This window comes from Desmodus rotundus, chromosome 4, assembly GCF_022682495.2.
Source record: "Desmodus rotundus isolate HL8 chromosome 4, HLdesRot8A.1, whole genome shotgun sequence".
In the NCBI taxonomy this organism is placed as follows: Eukaryota; Metazoa; Chordata; class Mammalia; order Chiroptera; family Phyllostomidae; genus Desmodus; species Desmodus rotundus.
In genome coordinates this window covers 51,760,090-51,781,765 of record NC_071390.1, presented here as the reverse complement: position 1 = coordinate 51,781,765, position 21,676 = coordinate 51,760,090, and the positions used below count along the sequence as shown (strand labels likewise).

Here is a 21,676-nt window from a genome sequence, read left to right as displayed (position 1 = left end):
CAAAGACTGAAGTCAGCAGAATGGAGAATCAAGCCCCTGAGATGAGATTTACATGCTCCTCATTTAGAATATTGTTTAGTTTTATTGAGGATTAAATGTTGGGGAGAGAAAGGAAGGTAGTCAAAAATAAGGAATGAATGAGTTGCTTTTTTTATTCCAGGTACCAGGAATGACCTTGAGCCTGGCTCACTCTGGTGGCAAATATATTTATTTTAATGTTTTACCTGTCTTTACTATTCTACTTCATAGGCCAATGGGTTCTTTCTATCCTTAGCACCTTCATAATGAATTGCCACATAAACATTCTCCAGCTCCGTGAGCCCTGGGCCAAAGTTTCTTTTATTTATCTGTCATTTTCAGTATCTTGGCCTCTTTTGCGTCAGTTCTCAGATACCCTTAGAGTTCCAAAGCAAAGCTCTCTTCCCACTCAAAGTTTGCCGGGAAACAAAGTTCAATGTTGCAGCTTCTCCCGTTAGCCACTCATCTTTTCTTTTCCAAAACAACACATCAATCCAAAAGCAAACAGTTACCCCAGGGTAAATTTGAGAAACATCACACACTCCCCTTTCTATCCTGTATTTTCAGACAGGGGCTGTGTACACTTGTGCTCACAAACACACCCACATAGAGATAGAAAAGGCTGGGATACGGTAGTACACATGGACCCTGAACTGTTTTCTTCTAACTGCAAGATATGAGGAAATCTCAGGGCCTCTTTCGAGAGTGCCGGTCCCTTCCACATGCTGGGTTCAGCTCAGGTCAGGGCAAGCTGCCAATCTCACAGGACAATCAAATCCCATCAGATTTTATCCCTCCCCACGTCCTGATGAATGCACCTGGATTTCCCAAAGCAGTGTTGGTTTGCTGGCCACAGTGAGAACAATGGCCTTTTTGTTTCAAAAGGGAATTCAGTGCTTCAGCTTTCTAGTTCTGGAATCTCTTTTGCTTAGTCCTATGGCACTCTGGTGTATAAATAATCGTAGGGTCTTTGGCACTTACGTATTTAACCACAAGTTAGTGTCTAAAATCATCTGAAGATACGGCTCTTTCCCCAGCCATGCATTCCTCTTTTCAAACCGGCCTCCAACAGTATTTCCTCTCTGCCCCTTGTCTCAGTTGTCCCAGGCTGGGAACCTGGACTTAAACATTTGTCATGCTAAATTCTCACTTTCTTCAATTTCTTCACTCATAAAACAGAAAATACGTCTGAACAAAGGTGTGGAAATTTATTTCCTCCAGGTAAATTCTCCCCTATGACAAGGTATAAAAATGGCATACATGGATGACGAAAATCCTAAGGATTTGAGAAATCCTAACTTTAGTTTATCCTTTAAAACTCAAATGGTTCGCCCTCACTAACCCTTTAGTTGAAGTTATAACACTTAGTGGATGTGTGAATGGCAGCGGTCACTTAGGAAAACAGGACCAGCAAAGTGATTCTCCTGGCCTTGGGTCACAAACTGAGCAAGTAACAGCAAGAAACCCCTTCCCATCACGTGCCCCACTGGGAGGCAGTTAACAACAGAACATCGTCATCTCTGATTTATTGCAGAGCGCTGGGGGAGACCCCAGCTCCCACTTTCCTCATCCCTTCAGATGACTTAGAGAACTATAACTTTTATTTCACTACCATGTACAAAATAATCACCTGTACATAAATTCGAAAATGTTATGTCGTGCTATTTGTCTTAAGTCTATGAGGATAAAAAGTAACTCAGGGGGTTGAGATTTGCTATATATTTTTAATAGTAAGATAAAAGTTTTAACCAAAATTATACCAGGCACATTTTGGCAGTTAGATACAAACCCAGCATTAACAAGCCACATGCAAACAGCTCTTTGCACCCAAGGTTTCGGAGAAGATGGGGGAACATGGGCCTACGTCTAAACTGAAGCCGCAGCATTCCCCTGGCTTTGACAGTTGTCAGTTCAGTAGTCTCTTCTCGCTCCGGCGTCTCTGATTGCCCATAAGTAGCAATGGCTCTCATTAACACTGCTGGGAGAGGTGTCTTGCTGTTGGCTCACCTTATTCTCTGCCTTAACATGAGTTTGGCTGCATATGGCATTTTGTCACCTCTCCTTTTCAACTGACGTTTGATATGCCCCTCTGAGATACTGAGGAGGGATCTAGGTGGCCTGGTCTGAGCTAAGCAGGCAGGGAAGGACAGGTTGGTTTCTCCACCCACTCCTTAATCAGTTGGTGGGCAATGGCTAACTTAGGGGGCAGCCAGAATGGGAAAGTCCCATCCTGTTGCTTAGTATATGGGTCATTTCTCTTCAAGGCCATGACCACCTCCTCATGACTGAACCAGGCAGCTGCTTCTAGTTCTCTCAAGTTCACCTGGATCTGAAAGACATAAGGAAAAACAGAATGTAAGATTAGGAGCTACAAAATTTAGAATACTATGGCCAAAGGTGAGAAAATGGTTCTAGAACTGCGCAATCTTAGAAGGTAATTCCCGGGACCCACAGGCTGGGAGATAATCAACTCTAGTTAGTGCCCAGAAGCAAAAGAGGCATAATTAAGAGATAAAAGTTGAATATATTTTTCATAGTAAAAATTTTTTTAAATTGAAATACAAGTAAAAATATTAAGAGTGATTAATCTAAAGGGTAAATTATGAATAATACTTGTTTTTCCTTTGTGCCTCTGTTGATTTTATAACATACAAACGTTACTTTAAAAGATAAAGTATAGTGGGGTGGAGGGATGGGGAGAAAAGGCACACAACTGTAATTGAATAACAATACAAAATTAATATTTAAAAAAAGATAAAGTATAATTAACAATACTCAATCATAGAATCTCTTTGCAAGAAGTGAAGTAGTCATGGGAAGTCACGAATCATGGGAAGCTGAGAAAGATTAGCTAGTATTCATTCCATAGAAACCAACACAACAGACGGACTTTGGTAGACAGGAACCACAGCGCCATCTGTCAGGGTTGCTACAGGATGGCGAAATAAGACAATAGCTAAGTACCTTTCAACCAGAAAAGAAGGCCTATAATCATTGTTATTATGGAACTGATAATTATTAATACTGATTGTTAGTGCCCAACACCCTGATTGGCTTGAGCAATAAGATCAATCCTGAAATCAACCATTAAACTTGATACATTATGTGTCTAATCTATGACAGATGCTGTGTTAAGTCCTGATGATGAAAGATATATTGTCTCATGACTGAGACATATGCAAGGAAGAATGGAGATCACGTTGGCACTCCGTTTCCATGGTGATTATTTTCCTTACAAGACTGCTAATTCCTTAAGGATATAAATCATATCTTACACATCTTTGTGTAATCTAGACAATGTTGGACTACACGGGTGCTTAGTGAGTAGCCACTGACAAGCTTGGGTGAGGCAGGGGAAATACCACAGCATACAGGAAGCATCAGAACTGACCTCTGTCTGTCCGGGACGCACCACCGCATGACAGGCGATCATGAGTGAGCTGTTAGGAAAGGGCCAGTGCTGGGATGCAGAGTACTGCAGTCCTTCCACCTCCAAGCCCACCTCTTCGGCAACTTCTCGCCGGACAGCCTCTTCCAGACTTTCACCTACAAGCACTCAGATTAATTCAGGACAGCCCTGCAGCAGGAAGGGTGATACAGATGCCCATTTGTGAAAGAGCAAAACTGGCTCCAAGGTGTCATCGAAATACTCTTGGGAGAGTCTTAAATCTCTTAGTCTCTACAACAGGAATCAAGTTTAGAGTTGGGTGTTGAACTGAAATATTTACACCAACACAATACAATGCAAAAGAGTCACAACACTAAATAAGAGTGGCATTGGGAGAGGTTACTGCTCCTGTGAGCTTTAATAAAACTCTAATGCCACATTTTACCATTTGCAAATTTTACACCGATAGACTGAGTGAAAAAACCTGTAAGTAAATGCTAAATTCTAGTTAATATTATGCATGCTGAAATATTTAGGGAGAGGTGTCCTAACATCTGTAATCTATGCATCAAAAAAGAAGATGGACTGGTGGGCAGATAGAAGAATGGACAGGTATGTGATAAAGTAAGCACAGGAAATTACAGAGGCTAGGTGGTGAGAGTACGGGTTTTCACTGTACAGTTCTTTCAACTATGCTGTATGTTTGAAAGTCTGCCTATAAATTAGTGGAAAATTATAATGGCCAGAGGCATATTCTTGACATAAAAGAATGTGCTTGAGACCCCAAGCACTATGACAGCAACACAAGAAATAACTACTATCGATGCGTTTTTGTGTCTTCCAGTGTCATCGGTACGTGCCCTAAACTTACCTATATCACAAAAACCTGCCAAGGCAGAGTACATTCCCTTGGGGAAGGAACTCTGGCGGGCAAGCAGACATCGAGTCCCGTCTGACACCAGAGTGATCACCACAGGAGCCATCTAGGAAAAGGGGAAGGGAATTTAGACACTAGGGTTTTGGAGCCTGTGAATGGGATGCAGGCATGAATCACCAAGGAAAGCCTTTTAATTGTACCAGCTTCCATCCCCAGGACAGAGCAGTGCGCAGCCTTCTTGGATTACTGGCCTTTTAATGCTGTGCTTACCTGTGGATAATAGATGATCTTATTAGAAGGGCACACACGCTTGCTGCCAGCCACATTCTTCTTGGTGGGCTGCCCACTTCTGCTGCAGAACTGATGAGCATCATGCCAGCGGAGGAGGGCCTGAGCCTAGCAATACAAAGATGGGCTTGGTTTCATTTGGAGAGAGTGTGAGGCTCATCTGTAACAGTGCGGGGCCTAGTATGCGGAGCTGCTCAAAGGGAAATGCCAGTGCCTTTCCAGTTCACCTACTTTACAAGGGTATTAAACTTTCAAATAAGGAAACTATTGAACATATTCTTCCTGCATCTGAAATATAAGTAAAGCATATTTAAATGTATTATGAATTATTTAAAATATATGTAATATATAAAGAATTATAATAAACACCCATGTACTATGACCCAGCTTAAAAATAAAACATTTCCAGCCCTGGCTGGTGTAGCTCAGTGGGTTGAGAGTGGGCTGCAAACCAAAAGGTCGTGCGTTCGATTCCCAGTCAAGGCACATGCCTGGGTTGCGGGCCAGGTCCCCAGTAGGGGGCGTGCAAGAGGCAACCACACATTGATGTTTCTCTCCCTCTCTTTCTCCTTTCCTTCCCTTCCCTTCTCTCTAAAAATAAATAAATAATCTAAAAAAAATAAAACATTTCCAATATAGTTGAACATCCCAACATGTATTCCTGCTCAATAAAGTTTGAATGTTTTTGCAAATAAAAATGTTTATTTAGAGATATCTCTAATTAAACAGATAATCAAAAGCACTATAGCAAGTGAAGTGTAAAGCTGTGAGGGTGAGATAAAGCAATCAAAAATAATTTCTCATAGGAAAAACATGATGCATGACATGCTGTGGGTCATTAATAATGTTTATGAGGCTGACAGATGCCATAGGTCTGCAGGTATTGGTCCTGACAGCAATCTTGCCAAGCCAAGGACAGAAGAAAGAAGAAGCAATCTCCCTACAGCACATTGCCCTTCTGCCAAGGTCTGCAGGGAGAACTATAATCTGTAAAAGAACTATAACCTACTCTAGCCTGTGTTACGCACGCACTACTCGCCCTTGAATACTGCTTCACTAAATATCCTACAGAACTGAGAAGTCAGGATCTACCGTGGATAGCAAGGAGGCATCCTTCACGTTCAGCCGAAAGAGAGCCTTCCTCAGCTCAGTGAAAGACCCCTTGAGCTCGGCCTCCATTTCTGCTTTCTGTAAGGAAGCTAGAAAATTAAAGAGAGAATGAAATGAAACAAATGTCAGACTTCCTCGGGCCCCTCTCAAGTATATCCTGTTAGAACAGTGTTGCCCAAACTTGCCAAATAAGACTCAGCTAGGGAAAATTAAAAATATACAGGTTCTCAAGCCCTATGTGGAGATTCTGAACAGCCAGCGAGTGAGGCCCAGAAACCTTGCTTTTTAACAAGCACCAGGTGATCCTCATATTTAGGCACGTTTGGGAAACAGCATAGCGCTATTTCCCAAGCTCCTTTTCAGAGCAATGAGAACACTCGCACTAGCCAAACACTATCCCTGGAGAAAAGATGGAACTGGACCGCTAAGTGCCTATCTGAACCCCCCTTGGCACCAGGACGTCGGGTCACACCAGAAGGAGAGGAAAGGCTGGGTAGGAGCCTGCGCTGTAGCAAACCGGCTCCCAAACGCAGCACTGAAGACCCAGAGCTACTTCATGGTGGCCTGTGTATCCACTTGCGTTGATAAGAGGTACAAGAACGATGTCATGAATTTTAAAACATTTCCTATGAAATATTTATGATAGAAAATGTATAAAGGTACAGAGAATAATACAATAAACATCTTTGTATCCACCCCCTACCTTAGAAAGAATGCATTAAAATTCCTTTATTTTCTTTTAAATGACAATAGTAGATGGTACAATTTTTTTATGTCCTAACTTAAAAATACAAAGTTGATCACTCTTCTCTAGTCCCAAATCTTTTTTTTTGAAATTTTACTATCATGTGAAATCCCAAAGTCTGAGAATTCCCAATAGGAATAATGTTGTGTACTACTCATGGAAGAGGAGTTATTTAGACCCAGGTCCAGAGCAAACCACGCTTCATGCTGTTCGGAGCATCCAATCAGCACAGAATCTTCTACTCTTTGTGTATCGTGTCCAAGCTTTCCCAGGAGCTTTTCCAACTCTAAGAAACAGAAAACGAGAAGGGAGAAAAACAAGGGCTTTAATTGAACCACCTGAGCCACCTTAAACTTCCAGGAAATCATCTACGTCAGCTTGAAGTAGGCGTACCTCGCTTCAGTCGCTGCCCTGCAGCTAATGAGCTACATAAACCTGGTCTAATCGCTTCACCTCTCTAGGCCTCCCTTTTCTCATCCGCAATCGGAGGAGTGCAGACTACAGAAGGAATTCTTCCTGGGTAACCCTGTATCACTCTGTGATCATACCATGAAAGGAACATATCCCCTAGTTCAGAAGATCCGTGATAGTTAACTCACCATGGTGCTGAAAAAAGGGTCACATGGAAAAGGGTAGAGACCAAATCAACTGTATAATGTAGTCTCCAGATTATGCCTCTTCTGTGGGCCAGAGTAGAACATGCATCTGAGATGCCAGTCTGTGGAAGACAAGTGCTGCCTCGGGAGAAAACCTGTCCTCCTGGGCATGAAAGACTCCTATTTATGTGTTCATAATCCAACAAAACGTTGCTAAGTCTCTAAATGTTTAGTGCCTTCTGATGGCATCCTCATATTCTTCTGTAGCACTAGAAGCTCCCTATCCAGATACTCCCACATCTGCCCGTGAAAGAGATTAATGGGTAATTATTTCGAAGTTAGTCAGTGTATAGCAACATCATATAAAACTGAAAGTATCTTGAAAACCAAATTCCAGCAGCTTAGACATCTCCAGTTTTATACCTCAAAAGAGTTCTAGAAACAAATTAGTTTTAATTCACTTTTAATTTTGACCCTTCCAGGAGAAACGAAGTCACGATGCAAATTCTGGCCGGTGTGACAGTGTTCTACTCCATGGAGGCTGGAAATCACACCTAAGGCAGGGGGTGGCCAAATCTTTTAGGCTCTTGAGCTTTGTCACAACTACTCTGCTCTGTCATTATAGTGCGGAAGCAGCCACAGACAGCCTGGAAATGAATGAGGGTGGCTGTGTTCCAATAAAATTGTTTTTTAAAAACGTGGCCGGTTCCAATCCGGACAGCAGTTTCGCCGACCCCGGGCTAAAGGTAGGAGTGGTTCATACCATCCCCAAATACCACTGGACTGGGCAACACCGGTTTATACACTAATAATTAATTGACAGAAGCAGGTTGAAAACACCTGTCCTTTAAAGCCAGAGGATCCTTCTCAGGGATTCAATATGGACTGAGTTCTGCTTAGCGGCCACAGAGTGGTCACTCTACTGTGGGCTTACCTACTAGGCTATACTGGGGCAGCAGGTATTGATGTTCTGATTTCTGAAGCAAAGGAGCCAGGTTATGAAAGAGGTAAAATGCTCCTGTCTGCTGGGCTTTTTTACATGCATCATCATCTTCCTTCAGTTCAAATAAATACCTGTGTTTTGGAAATAAAGCGTTATGAAGCCACATTTGTTTACTTGTACAGCATTCATCTTTGAGAATCCTGTTCCTGCATCCCTCTCCTACCAGTTATTTCCTCTTACTTACGCCCTGCATTGCTCTCTGAAGGCGTTGAGGTGCTGCAGGCAGTCAGTTTCTCCTTTGTCCTGCTGTACACCTCGCCAGTACTTCTGTGCTCGCCCTTCTGCTGTACTAGCTGTTAACTTGTCTGTCTCCCCAAAAGACTATGATCTCCTTAAGGGCAGGGTCTGCCTTACTTCTGTATCCCCAGTAATTAGCATAATGAATGGCTCAATTCCATAAATATTTATTGAATTGAGCTTCAAGGGTAATAAATATTTACTGAATTGAACCTCAAGGCACTTGGCCAATATTGCACTGTGAGGCAAGAATTTACCTGCAGTGGATTGAAAGGAAAACAAGTACAGCGATAAAACATCAGCCATAGAACACCTAGAGGTGGAAGCAGACTTCACTATTGAGGACAAGGAGTAGACACTCTTCCTTCTTTAGCTCTCATTCCGTCTAGGGAAGATAAAGAGCAAGTTTTATCTCCAATGCTAGCGTCTTTCAACTATCTAATCCCCCACGAGGACACCTTTTGCTCCTTATCTTTATAAGTGCGACCACCCATGGGAAAGGGATGCTATTCCTTGACATATTTAATAAGTAATGTTTTCAGTAGCCAAAGTAAAAATGTGGAAAAGAGAGCATCGCATAATGAGCTTCTGTTGAAAAAGAAATCGCACTGGCGCACGTCCTGGGCTTTTCCGGTGTCTTCATTAACGGTGGCCTAAGTCTGTCCTTTTAAGAGCCTTGGGAATCCGGTCAGCTTTTCTATGATGTGGGCGTTGGGGGAGACCGAATGTAGATTCTCTTTCCGGACCTTAGAGATAATTGGGTATAGGGCATAATTTGTCACTTAAGCAGGAAACCAGGTTTACAGATACGTTCTCTAGGATCTGCGTGTGTTTGTAACACCGGCAGGCAGAGTTGCCTCCACATGAAACTACGAAGCAAAATGATAAACACAGCTCAGCAACGTCTTTAGAGACCTATGTTGACTGTGTCATAAAAGGGGTTACACAGATCTCTTTATGGACAGAAGACAAAGGAAACCTGAGATTTTAATACCAGTGATATTTTTAAACTTGTGAGTGACTGCAGCCTCCTGGGGCAAAGGCTCAATGCCCGTCAAAGGAGAGACATGTGCCCCTCAGAAGTTCCCAAATATAAACAATAGAACAAACACGGCCGCCTTCGTAAAAGAACAGAAAGAGTGGTACAGCCTGTGCTTTGCCCTAATGACCCTAAAAAGCAAAACACCGAGGTTAAGGTCTTATTAAACCTGGGGCCTCATTGGAACTGGAACGGAGATCCAAAAAGTTTTACATTCTTCTTGACCAGAAACACTATTTTAAAAAATTCATTTCTCCCCTTTAGTTATAATAGCATGGAAACCATAAAATGAAGATTGAACTTAAACTGTTTTTTTTCATATCATAAAAGTAAAACATAATCATTCTATAAAAATCAGGAAATACAGTTATCAATTTTTTCACAAAAGGAAATCATCAAGAATCCCACAACTCAGAGATGATCACTGCTTACGCCTTGGACTTCTCCAAACTATTTACTAATATTAGGCATGTGTACATACGTAGGTCTATTTAGAATCATGCCTACTAATTTGTAGCCTTTTTTCTTAAACATATTAACATTTTTACACCATGTCCCTTATTAATAGAATTTTATTTTTTTCTTATGACTTTTAATTATTTTTAAATATACTTAATCACGGGGAGAACCAAGATGGCGGCGTAGGTAGACACACTGCGCCTCCTCGCACAACCAGAACTGACAGAGAATCGAACAGCAAGGGGGACCAACACCAAGAAAATAGAAAATAACCATTCATCCAGGCTGGTAGGAGGGGCGGAGACGGGCACCGGGGTGGAGAGGACTCGCGTGGCTGTGGTGGGATCGAGACTGGCGGAGTGTGGGACAAATGGCGCAGGCAGTCCGAGCACTAGCAGACCCTGCGGCCCCACATCTGCGCAGATAAACTGAGAGGGCCGGACTCAGAGTGGCGGAGAGCGGGGCAGGCAGAGTGGCGGGTAGCACCTTGCGGCACCACATTCGCCCACAGATAAACTGGACGAACTGCGGGCAGAGAAGCAGACTGTGCAACCCAGGGCTCCAGCTCCGGGAAATAAAGCCTCAAACCTCTGACTGAAAGTGCCCCTGGGGGTTGGGGCAGCAGCAGGAGAGACTCCCAGCCTCATAGGAGAGGTTGTTGGAGAGACCCACAGGGGCCGAGAGTGTGCACAGGCCCACTTACTCGGGAACCAGCACCAGAGTGGCCCAGTTTGATTGTGGGTAGCGGAGTGAAGGATTGAAATCTGGAGGAGAGTGAGGCTGGCGCCATTGCTCCCACTCAGCCCCTCCCCCTCGTACAGCGTCACAGCTCAGCGACCAGCGTTACCCCGCCCCGGTGAACACCTAAGGCTCCGCCCCTTAAAGAAACAGACACGCCAAGACAAAAAAAAAAAAAAAAATGGCCCAAATGACAGAACACTTCAAAGCTCCAGAAAAAATACAACTAAGCGACGAAGAGATAGCCAACCTATCAGATGCACAGTTCAAAGCACTGGTTATCAATATGCTCACAGACTTGGTTGAATCTATTCGAAAAACAGATGAAAAAATGAAGCCTATGCTAAGAGAAACAAAGGAAAATGTACAGGGAACCAATAGTGATGAGAAGGAAACTGGGACTCAAATCAATGGTGTGGACCAGAAGGAAGAAACAAACATCCAAACAGAAAAGAATGAAGAAACAAGAACTTGGAAAAATGAGGAGAGGCTTAGGAACCTCCAGGACACCTTGAAACGTTCCAACATCCGAATTATAGGGGTGCCAGAAGGAGAAGAGGAAGAACAAAAAATTGAAAACTTATTTGAACAAATAATGAAGGAGAACTTCCCTAATCTGGCAAAGGAAATAGACTTCCGGGAAGTCCAGGAAGTTCAGAGAGTCCCAAAGAAGCTGGACCCAAGGAGGTACACACCAAGGCACATCATAATTACATTACCCAAGATTAAACGCAAGGATCTACATCCAAGATTACTGTATCCAGCAAAGCTATCACTTAGAATGGAAGGGAAGATAAAGTGCTTCTCAGATAAGGTCAAGTTAAAGAAGCTCATCATCACCAAGCCCTTATTATATGAAATGTTAAAGGGAGTTACCTAAGAAAAAGAAGATCAAAAATAGGAACAGTAAAAATGACAGCAAACTCACAGTTATTAACGGCCACACATAAAACAAAAACGAGAGCAAACTAGGCAAACAACTAGAACATGAGGGTTGTCATTAAGGGAGTGGGAGAGGGAGAGAGGGGGAAAGGTACAGAGAATAAGTAGCATAGATGATAGGTGGAAAATAGACAGGGGGAGGGTAAAAATAGTGTAGGAAATGTAGAAACCAAAGAACTTATAAGTATGACCTATGGACATGAACTATAGGCGGGGAATGTGGGAGGGAGGGGGGTGGGCAGGATGGAGTAGAGTGGGGGGGAAATGGGACAACTGTAATAGCATAATCAATAAATATATTTAAAAAAAAAAAAAAAGAAGTACAAATAGGTAGTTACAGAATAGCCATGGGGATGAAAAGTCCAGGATAGGAAATGGAGTAGCCAAAGAACTAACCTGTGTGACCCATGGACATGAACAAGGGTGAGGGGATTGCCTGAGGGAGTAGAGGGTGCTGGGTGGAGGAAGGCAAAGGGGGGAAAGTCAGGACAACTATAATAGCATAATTAATAAAATGTAATAAAAAATAAAATAAAATCAATAAGCATAAAAAAATATATACTTAATCACTTTAACACTCATTTTTAGACGATTCAATAATTCTGTTATCATTCTCAGAGTCTCAGCCTGAGAACTGCACATAACCTAAGTGCCCAACAATACTGGAAACAAACATTGCAATTCTGTTGTGTTCTCACCCTTGCTTGTGTAAGGTTGCACGCTTCTGTGTCTTTACACTTCGGACTGGCACTCATATTTGGCGAAGCTTTCCACGTGGGAAGCCCTGGTCGTGAGTGTTCCCTCCAGAGGAGTTTTACACTTGCTTCTGCAAGGTGCCCGGGGTATTACTTATTAGTCTAGGACCACTACTTAAATTCGTTTCTTCGGTAGGGGACTTTTGGACCGTACCATATCGATGACACAAAGTTAAACTCCCAAACTGTATGAGAGCAGGCTAGTCATTTCAAATTCACAGATTTCAAATGTGCCCAGGCTGTGACAAAGAAGTCACTTATCATTTTCCGATACTGGTACAGATTTATGTTTTCTAGTCCACTTTTCACTGACGTTTAGTTCTTTGGTGGCAGTGGGGACCAGAATTGGAGTTATTTACCTTATTCTCAAGAAACTTCATGAACTATTATTCAGTATAGTTTTTAATTCCATCATATGGGTGTGACATAATTTAATTTCTCCCTACCTGTTCATTCCGCCATGCAACAAGCTTCAGTGCCCACCATGTGCCAGGTACTGTCTTATGTACCAGGGGTATCACAGTGGAAAAGACACCATTCCTATCTTAATAGAACTTGTACTGAAGTATGTCAGCTATTTTAGATATTATTGGAAATTTAGTTCATTTAAAATTTTTCCAAATACAAATAACTTTCAGTGAACATCCTTATATATAAATCTTAATCATACAACTTTAGTCCTCAATATAGGATTTTGGGATTTTTATAATTTAATGGGCCAACATTTGAAAAATCAGAGAGCTCAGATTGGTCAAAACTCACCGGGTCTTAGTGACATAGGTTGACAGCAGCCTGTAGCACCAAAAAGATTTTCTCCTGCAAGCAGTCCCACAGTACAGAGACATTGTCAGGCCCTTAGAGGAAAGAGTTAAAAAAAAAAAAAAAAGATCATAGTATGCAATTTAAAGTAATGAGTCACCAAGAGGGTTATACTTTAAGCCAGAATAGTATTACTTTTTAATATTAAGAGAAACTGAATAGGAGTCAGGTGATCTGGCTTCGAAATTGCATTTCTACCACGAACTAGCTGTGAGATTTTAACTTTGCAATACCTCTTTCCTAATGGTCAAAATCAAAACCTGTTCTGCCTACCTAATGTGTTGTTATGAGAATCAGCTAACTACGCACAAGGAACGTGTGCTTGTCCTTCCATATCGTGGATTTGTTGCTGGGAGGTAGTTGCTGAACCAAGGCCCACGTTTCTCTCCTCCCTTGTGCATAAGTGGGGAGAAATTCTCCTAACAATGGAATGTGAGTGGAGTCATGTTTCTCTGTCCAGGCTGAAGCGGCTCAGAAGTGGCTATGCCTTTTCATCCTCCTATTCCCCTTCTGCTTAGAAGACTCTAGCTAGCAGAACCCTTAGATGGAGAAGCCTAGACTCTTCAATCACTACATGAAGAAAAGCCACCCCCCAACCAAAAATCCCCCGACCTTGGACAAGTATGACTGAGAAATACACTTCTACCGTAGTAAGCCACTGAAATTTCAAAGTTTGTTATGGCAGCTAGCATTACTCTAACAGACCAAGTAAGTCCGGGAGTGTCCCAGAGTAATGGGGCCACATTTCTCGGAACACATGAAAACCAGAGTTGCTCTGAATATGAAGTAGATAGGAAAAATATAAAATCATGGCCATGAGAGAAATATTTCAAAAGGCAGCTACGCAAATCTACATGGATCTAAGGTATTTACTGTTTTTTCTTTTTTTGTATTTCATCATGAGAGAAAAAATACTATTATCTTAAGAATATATTTTGCAGAAGGTGATTCCTTTTAAACTGTATATCGGTAAGTATTTTATTTACCATGAAAAGTGCATTTCGATGAGGAGAACCAAGATGGCGGCATAGGTAGACTCACTGCACCTCCTCGCACAACTAGAACTGACAGAAAATCGAACGGCAAGGAAGTCCGACACCAAGGAAATAAAAAATAAACATTCATACAGACCGGTAGGAGGGGCGGAGATGGACACTGGGGCAGAGAGGACTCGCGTGGCTGTGGCGGGACTGAGACTGGCGGAGTGTGGGACAAACAGGGCAGGCAGTCTGACCACTAGCAGACCCCGCGGCCCCACATTTGCGCAGATAAACCGAGAGGGCTGGACTCAGAGCGGTGGAGAATGGGGCAGGCAGAGCGGCGGGTAGCACCCCGAGGCCCCACATTCGCGCACAGATAAACCAGACAAACAGCGGGGAGCAAAGCAGACCGCGCAACCCAGGGCTCCAGCGCGGGGGAAATAAAGCCTCAAACCTCTGAGTGAAAACGCCCGTGGGGGTTGGGGCGGCAACAGGAGGAACTCCCAGCCTCATATGAGAGGTCGTTGGAGAGACCCACAGGGGCCTAGAGTGTGCACAAGCCCACCCACTCGGGAACCAGCACCAGAGGGGCCCAGTTTGATTGTGGGTAGCAGAGGGAGTGACTGAGGTCTGCAGGAGAGTGGAGCGGGTGCAATTACTCCCTCTCGGCCCCTCCCCCACGTATAGCAGTCACAGCACAGGGTCAGCGTTACCCCGGCCAGCCCCGGTGAACACCTAAGGCTCTGCCCCTTTAAGTAACAGACGTGCCAAGACAAAAAAAAAAAAAAAAAAAAAAGGCCCAAATGACAGAACACTTCAAAGCTCCAGAAATAATTCAACTAAGCAGTGAACAGATAGCCAACCTATCAGATGCACAGTTCAAAACACTGGTAATCAAGAAGCTCACAGAATTGGTTGAATTTGGTCGAAAACTAGATGAAAAAATGAAGGCTATGCTAAGAGAGACAAAGGAAAATGTACAGGGAACCAAGAGTGATGGGAAGGAAACTGGGACTCAAATCAACGGTGTGGACCAGAAGGAAGAAAGAAACATCCAACCAGAAAACAATGAAGAAACAAGAATTCAAAAAAACGAGGAGAGGCTTAGGAACCTCCAGGACATCTTGAAATGTTCCAACATCCAAATTATAGGGGTGCCAGAAGGAGAAGAGGAAGAACAAAAAATTGAAAACTTATTTGAACAAATAATGAAGGAGAACTTCTCCAATCTGGCAAAGGAAATAGACTTCCAGGAAGTCCAGGAAGCTCAGAGAGTCCCAAAGAAGCTGGACCCAAGGAGGAACACACCAAGGCACATCATCATTACATTACCCAAGATTACACAGAAGGAGAGAATCTTAGAAGCAGCAAGGGATAAGGACACAGTTACCTACAAAGGGGTTCCCATAAGACTGTCAGCTGATTTCTCAAAAGAAACCTTGCAGGCAAGGAGGGGCTAGAAAGAAGCATGTGAAATCATAAAAGACAAGGACCTACATCCAAGGTTACTCTATCCAGCAAAGCTATCATTTAGAATGGAAGGGCAGATAAAGTACTTCCCAGATAAGGTCAAGTTAAAGGAATTCATCATCACCAAGCCATTATTATAGGAAATGTTAAAGGGACTTATCTAAGAAAAAGAAGATAAAAAATATGAACAGTAAAAATGACAGCAAACTCACAGTTATTAACAACCACACCTAAAACCAAAACAAAAGAAAACTAAGCAAACAACTAGAACAGAAACAGAACCACAGAAATGGAGATCACATGGAGGGTTATCAACAGGGGAGTGGGAGGGGGAGAAGGGGGGAAAGATACAGAGAATAAGTAGCATAAATGATAGGTGGAAAATAGACAGGGGGATGGTAAGAATAGTGGAGGAAATGTAGAAGCCAAAGAACTTATAAGTATGACCCATGGACATGAACTATAGGGGGGGAATGTGGGAGGGAGGGGGTGGGCAGGATGGAGTAGAGTGAGGGGTGGAAATGGGACAACTGTAATAGCATAATCAATAAATATATTAAAAAAAAGAAAAGTGCATTTCATATTAGCAATGAAAGTGTCAAAAAGTCCCACTGAAATGAGAAAAATCAGTACAGTTAAAAAACCAGCCACCCTTTTAACTGTGCCCAAGGGAAACATACTTTAACACTAAGCCACCAAGGGACGTCTAAATTCTAGGCCTCCTTCTTGGTGGCATAATTATGAAATGCTGATGACTAATCTTTGAGCAGTTTTGGCCACATTGGTCCCGGCCAAGGGTAAATTATATTTAGCAAATGACATTCAACAAAGTATGTACTGAGCCTGACTTTATGCAAGGGCCCTTAAGGAATGCAAAAATGTACAGGTTGAAAAGCCTGCACTCAAGTGACTCTAGCAGGAGAAAGGAAACAAATAATTCCACTGAAGGCAATTCGTGATATGCAGGTTACAAAGCATCCCAGGAGAGCATCAACAGTGATTAGACTTACGTGCTATACTGGAAAAAACGTATTTAAAGTCAAAATTTCTTCCTCACGTATATCTCTGAGAATGTAATAAATACTCCTTTTACCTAGAAATTCCACTTCTAGGAATTTATCCTAAGAAGGAAAGGATATGTATAGGAAAGTTAACTGAAAATTATGATAAAAGGGAATAATGCACAGTTGTTAAAAAATAAATAGCAAATAAAATAACAGTAGAAAAATATATGTGTAGTAAGTAGGAAAGATATTCAGAATACATTAAGTAAAGAAAGTGATTTTTGGTTGGTTTAATCTGATCTAATTGATTGATAAAGAAAAGGACATATATTGCCCTGGCTGGTGTGACTCAGTTGGTTGGAATGTTCTCATGAAACTGAAAGGTTGCAGATTCGATTCCTGGTCAGGGCAAATACCTAGGTTGCAGGTTTGATTCCCAGTCAGGGCATGTACAATGCCCAGTCTGGGTGCGTACAGGAGGCAACCAATGAATGCTTCTCTCTCGCATCAATTTTTCTCCCTCTCCCTTCCTCTCTCCCTATCTAAATTAAAAAAAAAAAAAAAAAAAAAAGCAATGAAAAAATCTCCTCAGTTTAGGATAAAAAGAAAAAGAACATATACATACAAGAACATACATACAAGAATACATAAATTAGATACATATTTATTCAATATTGATATTTTAAAGTGACTAGAAGTACACATATCAAACTGTTAATATTGACTAATTTGGCAGAGCAGGATGGAAATAGAGATTGAAAAGGGTACCTGTATTTTTTACTTTATACATTTCTGTACTTCAAAAAAAAGTGAACCATGTGTACATACTCCTATTACAATAAAATAAAGTATAACAAGGAGTAGTTCCAGGGACTGCCTGCACAGTGAGGCTATTTCCAGGCCATTGTTTCCAGCAGTACCTCATCACATTCCTTGGGAGCCAAAACCAATGTCTTTGGGGTGGTCCTTGAATCCTGGAAACTGTAAGAGCTGTTTGGTTGTAGTTATGACGATGATAATCTGTGTGGCCCACTGCACTTGATTGCCTGGTCTTTGCTGGTTTCTGCTACTAAATACTACCCCTTGTGAAGCACCATATCCTGCTAACTCATGGGATGGTGGTTGCAGAGCTTGTAGAAAACACGGGCATGTATCATAGAAACGTGCACTTGAAACCTATATGATCTTATTAACCAATGTCATCCCAATAAATTTAACTTAAAAAAAAGAAAGAACCCTGCCTGGTGTGGCTCAGTGGATTGAGTGCCGGCCTGCGAACCAAAGGGTCTCCAGTTCGATTCCCAGTCAGGGCACATGCCTGGGTTGTGGGAACAGGTCCCCGGTAGGGGGTGCACAAGAAGCAACCACACATTGATGTTTCTCTCTCTCACTTTCCTTCCCTTCCCCTCTCTTTAAAAATAAATAAACAAATCTTTTAAAAAAAGAAAGAAAAAGAAAACATGATAAAGTTCTTAATGTAGCCTTAAAAAAATCGATAATCAAGAGCAAAACCAGAATTATTTTAACTGAGAATTGTACCTTTGTTGGTATAGTCATAAGCCTAGAAGATTAAATCTAATTCCTTTTCTGAATGGTCCCTTGTATATTTTTCTGTCATCTTATATAAAAGCAGTGTAGCATCTATTTAAAAGTCAAAGAAGAGAAAATGATTTTCTTAAAATTCAGTTTTTACTGTATTTTTCTCTTTTAAATAGATGTTTTTTTAAAATATTTTATTTATTTATTTTTAGACAGAGGGGGAGGGAGGGAGAAAGAGAGGGAGAGAAACATTAATGTGTGATTGTCTCCTATGTGCCCCCAGCTTGGGACCTGGGCTGCAACCCAGGCATGTGCCCTGGCTGGGAATCGAACTGGCGTCCTTTGGGTTCACAAGCCAGCACTCAATCCATTGAGCCACATCAGCCAGGGCTAAATAGATAAGTTATAAAATTAATATAACTACATTACAGGGCATCTGGAACACAAAATTGTGATAGCACCCATTATATTACCACATAAAAATAACTTCTATTGAATATGTATTTTCTAGACTCTTTACTCATACAATTTTTACATGTTTATAATCAGAGGACATTTTTTTTCAACTTGCTTTCATGAAACATGTTATAAGCAGTCTTCTATGTTTTTATATAAACTTCATAATTTTTTTTGGCTACATAATATTACATTCAACCATGCTCATACTGACTTTAAACATTTTAGGTTGCTCTGACTTTAAATTATCAGAAATACCACATAAATACCTCTGTGCTGATATTTTCAAGTTATTTTTTTAAGATGTTACTCAAAATAGAATTATTGGGATAAAATTTATTTTAAAATCAATGGCACTGCCCTGACTGGTGTGGCATAGTAGTTTGGGCATCATCCCATAAACCAAAGGGTGGTTGGTTCAATTCCCAGTCAAGGCACATGCCTGGGTTGCAGGCCAGGTCCCCAGTAGGCGGCGTGCAAGAGGCAACCGTTTGATGTTTCTTTCTCACATCAGTGTTTCTCTTCCTGTCTTCCTCCCTCCTTTACCCTGTCTCTAAAAATAAATAAGTAAAATCTTTTTAAAAGTGAAAAATAAAATCAACAGCTCTTTCTACACATTGTCACACTTAAAAGATTCAATAGCAATTTGGTTTAAAAGAACTGTTCTATTTCTTTAATCACTATAGAGATTGAAAGTGTTTTCAGATTTAATAGTCCTTGTCCCCCTTTTGAAAACATATGATGTCCTGTGCTCATTTATTAATTGTGGTTTTACTCTCCTTTTGACCATTCTAATCTTTAAAATATTATAGCCAGTTGGTGAAAGACAAATGTATGATCTCACTTACATGTGGAATCTAGTGAACAAAATAAACTGATGAACAAAATAGAAACAGAGGCATGGATACATGGAACGGGCTGACAGCTGTCAGAGGGGAGGGGGTGGTGGAGACAGGATCACAGGACGTGAAGGGATGAGCCAAAGGACACCCATGCACAACCCATAGAGACAGACAACAGTGTGGTGATGGGCAAGGGAAGGGGAACTAGGGCAGTCGGGCAGGGGTATTCGGGGGGAGGGTGGTGAGCAAACCTGGGGAAAATGGGGACATTTGTAATAGTGTAAACAAAAAAATAAAGTTAAAAATATTATAGTACATTTACAGTACATTCCACAATTTGATCACCAACACGCACTACAGGAACCCACTGCTCTATGTATTGTTTCTCCCTTTGAAACAGTCATTCAGATCAAACCTCAGTACAAAAAAAAAAAAAAAAAGAGGCTCTTAACAGTCAAGAGGATATGTGAGGTTTTAGGATGAAAATATAATTTCTTATAGCCCTATAGTATTCAGAAATCTAGTGCAGTGAATATTTGCTACTTTTTTCTGAAATATTGATTTTTTTTTCACTACCTTTTAGGATCTTCAGTGTGATGCATAACTCAAAGCGTATTGGCCTACGGGCTCAGATTTGGTAAACACGCTCCCATACTCCCACCCTTCTGCTCAAAGGCCACTTTACAAACAGAATAGTTGTCATTGTTCAAATCAGCAGTACTGTTGTGTTTTAATGCCTGACGGCACACTGAGGATAAAGTTCACTATTTACAAAACACATCTGGCAGAAAATACCAGCACCATTACTTTACTGTAGATGACAAGCTCAGGCCTGCCTTCTATTTTGTTTACAGTACCAGTGCAAGTCTCCAAAGCAAGGACGAACAGGGACGTAAGCACTGGACAGACTCAGGTCCTTCCATTCCTGGCTCCCCCACACACTGAACTTGTGACCTGGGGCTGTCGCCTAGCTTGTGAGAGCTTGGTTTTGGTCTCACTTCTCACAGGCGAGGGAAGGAGAGAATGAGGATCTCAGTGCGTCACAACTGTGTCTGGTTTCGCATGCCTACTTCTCAGGTCTGCTCGACTGTAAAATCCTTAAAGGTGAGGATTGCGTCTTCCCTGTCTCCAACAGCTAGCGCAGTGTAAAACACAATATATTAACACATGAATGAATGAATGAATGACTTTATCCCATTTTGCAAGATAAAGCTTTGAAAAGTTAACCAATCTGAGACCACAATCGAGGGGGCAGCAGAGTCAAACCCAGGGCTATCTGGCTCCAAAGCTCACATTTTGATAAGAAATTTATGGGAAAGCATTTTTTAACATTCATTTTATTATTTATATTTTTAAAAAGTACTAAGACTGATAGAGATGAAAGGTAATATTGCTTTTACTGAAAAACAATAAATTGTTTAATAAATTGTTTTTATTAAATTATGAGGCAAATCCCTTAAGATTCACAATTTCTCTAATCCCCCTGTAATGAATGATTCACACGCTTCTCACCCAGTTCCTCTTAACAGAAGAAAGATTAACTTGTAAAACACTACAGCGTGACAAAAAAGCCCCTCTTGAATCTCCCTGGTTGGGTCTCCCAAGAGGCCGGGTTCGGTAGTGTTTGAGCGAGCCCTTTTCAGAGGGTCTGTCTTTTCATTACAGCGGACCACAGTGGGAGGGCAAATATGCAAAACGGAGAGGCCACTGGGGTACAGATTTCAAGATCTCACTGACCAGCTTTATCGTTTACTTTCTAAAAACGAAGTTTTCCTCCCTTAACTCAAAAATAACTCAGGCACAATGCAGAGAAGTTAGCAAATCCCATTTTCAAGTGACTCTCTAAAAAATATCAGAAAATTATTAGCTGTGGTTAATAAGATCGTCCCACAAGTTATGATGCAAACTTGTGGTCATTCCCTGGTTTCCACAAGAAGGAAAAGGGGCTAAGCTGGAACTGCAAGGTTCTGTAACTGAGAGGGTTTTTTTTTTTTCAAGTTCTGCTTATACTTCCTCATAAACTGCCTCCTGCACTTAGAACCTGAACAGTTGTCTGTCCCGTGGTACTCACTCTGAACTCTGTTGGGGGTGCCGTGGTAGGCCTCAACAATCAGCGAATATCAGGAAACTCCAAACTTTCCTGGGAAGTGGGGCTTCCCTCGCCCTGAGGGACTCTGCCACGCTTCCCAGAATCCTCCTGGGCAGGCACTCTGGGAAATGTAGTTCAAGGTTTATGTGACCTGCAAAGCCCTCCAATGGCACAGATAACCATGGTTGTCAAAAGCACGATCTTCTAAGATCTTCTAAATCCATTACCAGGAGAACTATGCGTATTTGGAGAAGGCTGAGTAGCATTAGATCCATTTTTTGA

General features: G+C 41.7%; 1 protein-coding gene across 6 annotated transcripts; it reads right to left on the bottom strand.

Moving 5' to 3' along the window:
* Positions 1–1,722: 1,722 nt before the first annotated feature.
* NUDT13 (nudix hydrolase 13) lies at positions 1,723–21,501 on the bottom strand. 6 transcript variants are annotated; one of them, XM_024561386.4, is made up of 9 exons: positions 21,377–21,501; positions 12,958–13,049; positions 7,957–8,096; positions 6,578–6,712; positions 5,664–5,770; positions 4,554–4,679; positions 4,278–4,389; positions 3,410–3,564; positions 1,723–2,347 (listed from the first exon to the last, which is right to left on the bottom strand). In XM_024561386.4, exons 2-9 carry the CDS (start codon positions 13,038–13,040, stop codon positions 2,147–2,149), a joined length of 1,059 nt encoding a protein of 352 aa, XP_024417154.2. In that variant the 5' UTR covers positions 13,041–13,049; positions 21,377–21,501; the 3' UTR covers positions 1,723–2,146. The 6 variants fall into 6 exon arrangements, with proteins under 6 accessions (XP_024417154.2, XP_045052076.2, XP_024417155.2 ...); XM_045196141.3 differs by having other exon boundaries at positions 6,581–6,712; XM_024561387.4 differs by lacking the exon at positions 7,957–8,096.
* Positions 21,502–21,676: the final 175 nt, after the last annotated feature.